Genomic DNA, 2,632 nt, shown 5'->3' with positions numbered 1-2,632 from the left:
ACCGAAAAGTTTCGAGAGATCTCCAAAAATGCGTAAGCACGAAATTTTTTACAAGTTATACGGTTCAGATCAAAAAACATGGAAATTTATATCATAACTCCCAGCAGCATTCATCATATACCCGAATACCAACATTATTATTGAGCAAGAGCTGATACCAATATGAATAAAATTTTAAACATGTTGCTGAGCAAGAGCTGATACCAATATGAATAAAATTTTAAACATGTTTTTCTTCTTTTTCTCAAAAAAATTAGCAACATATTTATTGTGTACAAATTTTGACACATTATTGAATTGAGAACGTTCTCATAATTTCTCTGTTTCAATATGTATAATTTCATTCCGCATCATACGGAACACAAATTTCTTTGCGCATTTCTGCCCTCCGTCCATATAAATTGCGGCCACAATTGCCTTAAATGTATCCTGCAGCTGCGTTTCGTTCGACGTAATGTATTTGTCGATTCCCAATTGTCGCGTGAACCTTTTGAGCGTATCGTTTTGGTGTATTTCAGCGCGAAGTTTCGTCAGTTCGTCCTCATTTAGCTCAGAGAACTGATTGCATAGGTACTCGGTCATGCTGAAGTAGAGAAATGATTTGCCAACCAGTTTCATTCGCTCGAACTTTTGGATGTTGTCGCCTTCGTTAGCGTCTCCGGCTAATGCGCAGTTGAGAAGAAAGATGTTGTTGAAGGTGTAACATATTATGCTTTCGACACGGTTCGGTGAACGATTCGATTTATTCTTTCGTGGCATCTCAGGGTTCTGTCGGTTTGGACCGATTATGCGGATTCGCGGATTTGGACTTATATGAAACATTTGCGGATTGATGTTTTGCGGGTGCATTTGCGGATTCGGATTTATCTGCTGCATTGGCTGGTTGAAGCTTTGTGGATACATTTGAGGATTTGGACTTAGATGTTGCATTTGCTGATTGAAGCTTTGCTGATACATTTGCTGATTTGGACTTAGATGTTGCATTTGTGGATTCGGATTTATCTGCTGCATTTGCTGATTTGGACTTAGATGTTGCACTTGCGGATTCGGATTTATCTGCTGCATTGGCTGATTGAAGCTTTGCTGATACATTGGCTGATTCGGATTTATCTGTTGCATTGGCTGATTGAAATTTTGTTGATACATTTGCTGATTGATGTTTTGTAGATGCATTGGCTGGTTTGGATTTATCTGTCGTATTGGCTGATTCGGATTTATCTGTCGTATTGGCTGATTTGGATTTATCTGTCGTATTGGCTGGTTTGGATTTATCTGTTGCATTTGCTGATTTGGATTTATATGTTGCATTGGCTGGTTTGGATTTATCTGTCGTATTGGCTGATTTGGATTTATCTGTCGTATTGGCTGATTCGGATTTATTTCTTGTATTGGCTGATTCGGATTTATCTGTCGTATTGGCTGATTCGGATTTAACTGTTGCATTGGCTGGTTTGGATTTATCTGTTGCATTTGCTGATTTGGATTTATATGTTGCATTGGCTGGTTTGGATTTATCTGTCGTATTGGCTGATTTGGATTTATTTGTCGTATTGGCTGATTCGGATTTATTTCTTGTATTGGCTGATTCGGATTTATCTGTCGTATTGGCTGATTCGGATTTAACTGTTGCATTTGCTGATTTGGATTTATCTGTTGCATTTGCTGGTTTGGATTTATTTGTCGTATTGGCTGATTCGGATTTATTTCTTGTATTGGCTGATTTGGATTTATTTGTCGTATTGGCTGATTCGGATTTATTTCTTGTATTGGCTGATTCGGATTTATCTGTCGTATTGGCTGATTCGGATTTAACTGTTGCATTGGCTGGTTTGGATTTATCTGTTGCATTTGCTGATTTGGATTTATATGTTGCATTGGCTGGTTTGGATTTATTTGTCGTATTGGCTGATTCGGATTTATTTCTTGTATTGGCTGATTCGGATTTATCTGTCGTATTGGCTGATTCGGATTTAACTGTTGCATTGGCTGGTTTGGATTCAGCTGCAGCATTGCCTGATTTGGGTTTTGATTTGACTGGTAATTTTGCGGATTTGAGTTTGGCTGAGGAATTTGTTGATTTAAAATTTGTAAATTTGGATTTTGTTGATATGTTTGAGGTATTATTCGTGGTTGATAATTTTGGTGATATGAATTTTGAGGATTTGAAAATTGTTGTCTCGGTTGATAATTTTGTGCACTTAAATTTTGTTGCGGGATTTGTTGATTTGATATTTCTTGATACATTTGCTGATTTTGTGTTCTTGGATAAAGTTGCTGATTATTTATTTCTTGTTGCATTTATTTAAATAAGCACAAATATCAATTTGAAAGAATGCCAACCATTTGTAAAAGTGACTAAAACTTGTCAGTTTTGACATTTTGAATTTTGAATGTTTATTTACGATCAAGGAATGATGGATAAAATCTTTGATAACATGGATGAAGAAATCAAGCGTGCAGTTACACAATTAACAGAAAGATTCACAAATGATACGTTACAATATATTTCAGATAATAAATTACAAGAATGGAAACCAGAAGATATACACACATACACACACAGCAGGGACTCCACTTCGTTTCACCCTGCACTCCGCTTCGCTCCGGTGTGTGCTCTCAGCTCATTCTCATT

At 36.7% G+C, this 2,632-nt stretch overlaps 1 protein-coding gene across 1 annotated transcript; it reads right to left on the bottom strand.

The window, feature by feature from the left end:
* Window positions 1-309: 309 nt before the first annotated feature.
* Window positions 310-2,010, bottom strand: GO595_003614 (DUF4573 domain-containing protein; the record flags this gene model as incomplete). The annotated part of the gene is made up of 1 exon (XM_067916654.1): window positions 310-2,010. One exon carries the CDS (start codon window positions 2,008-2,010, stop codon window positions 310-312), a length of 1,701 nt encoding a protein of 566 aa, XP_067776219.1.
* Window positions 2,011-2,632: the final 622 nt, after the last annotated feature.

Source organism: Histomonas meleagridis (assembly GCF_020186115.1).
Source record: "Histomonas meleagridis strain 2922-C6/04-10x chromosome Unknown contig_219, whole genome shotgun sequence".
Taxonomy (NCBI): Eukaryota; Parabasalia; order Tritrichomonadida; family Dientamoebidae; genus Histomonas; species Histomonas meleagridis.
The sequence above is the reverse complement of the archived record's forward strand: the minus strand, read 5'-3'. Positions and strand labels throughout refer to the sequence as shown.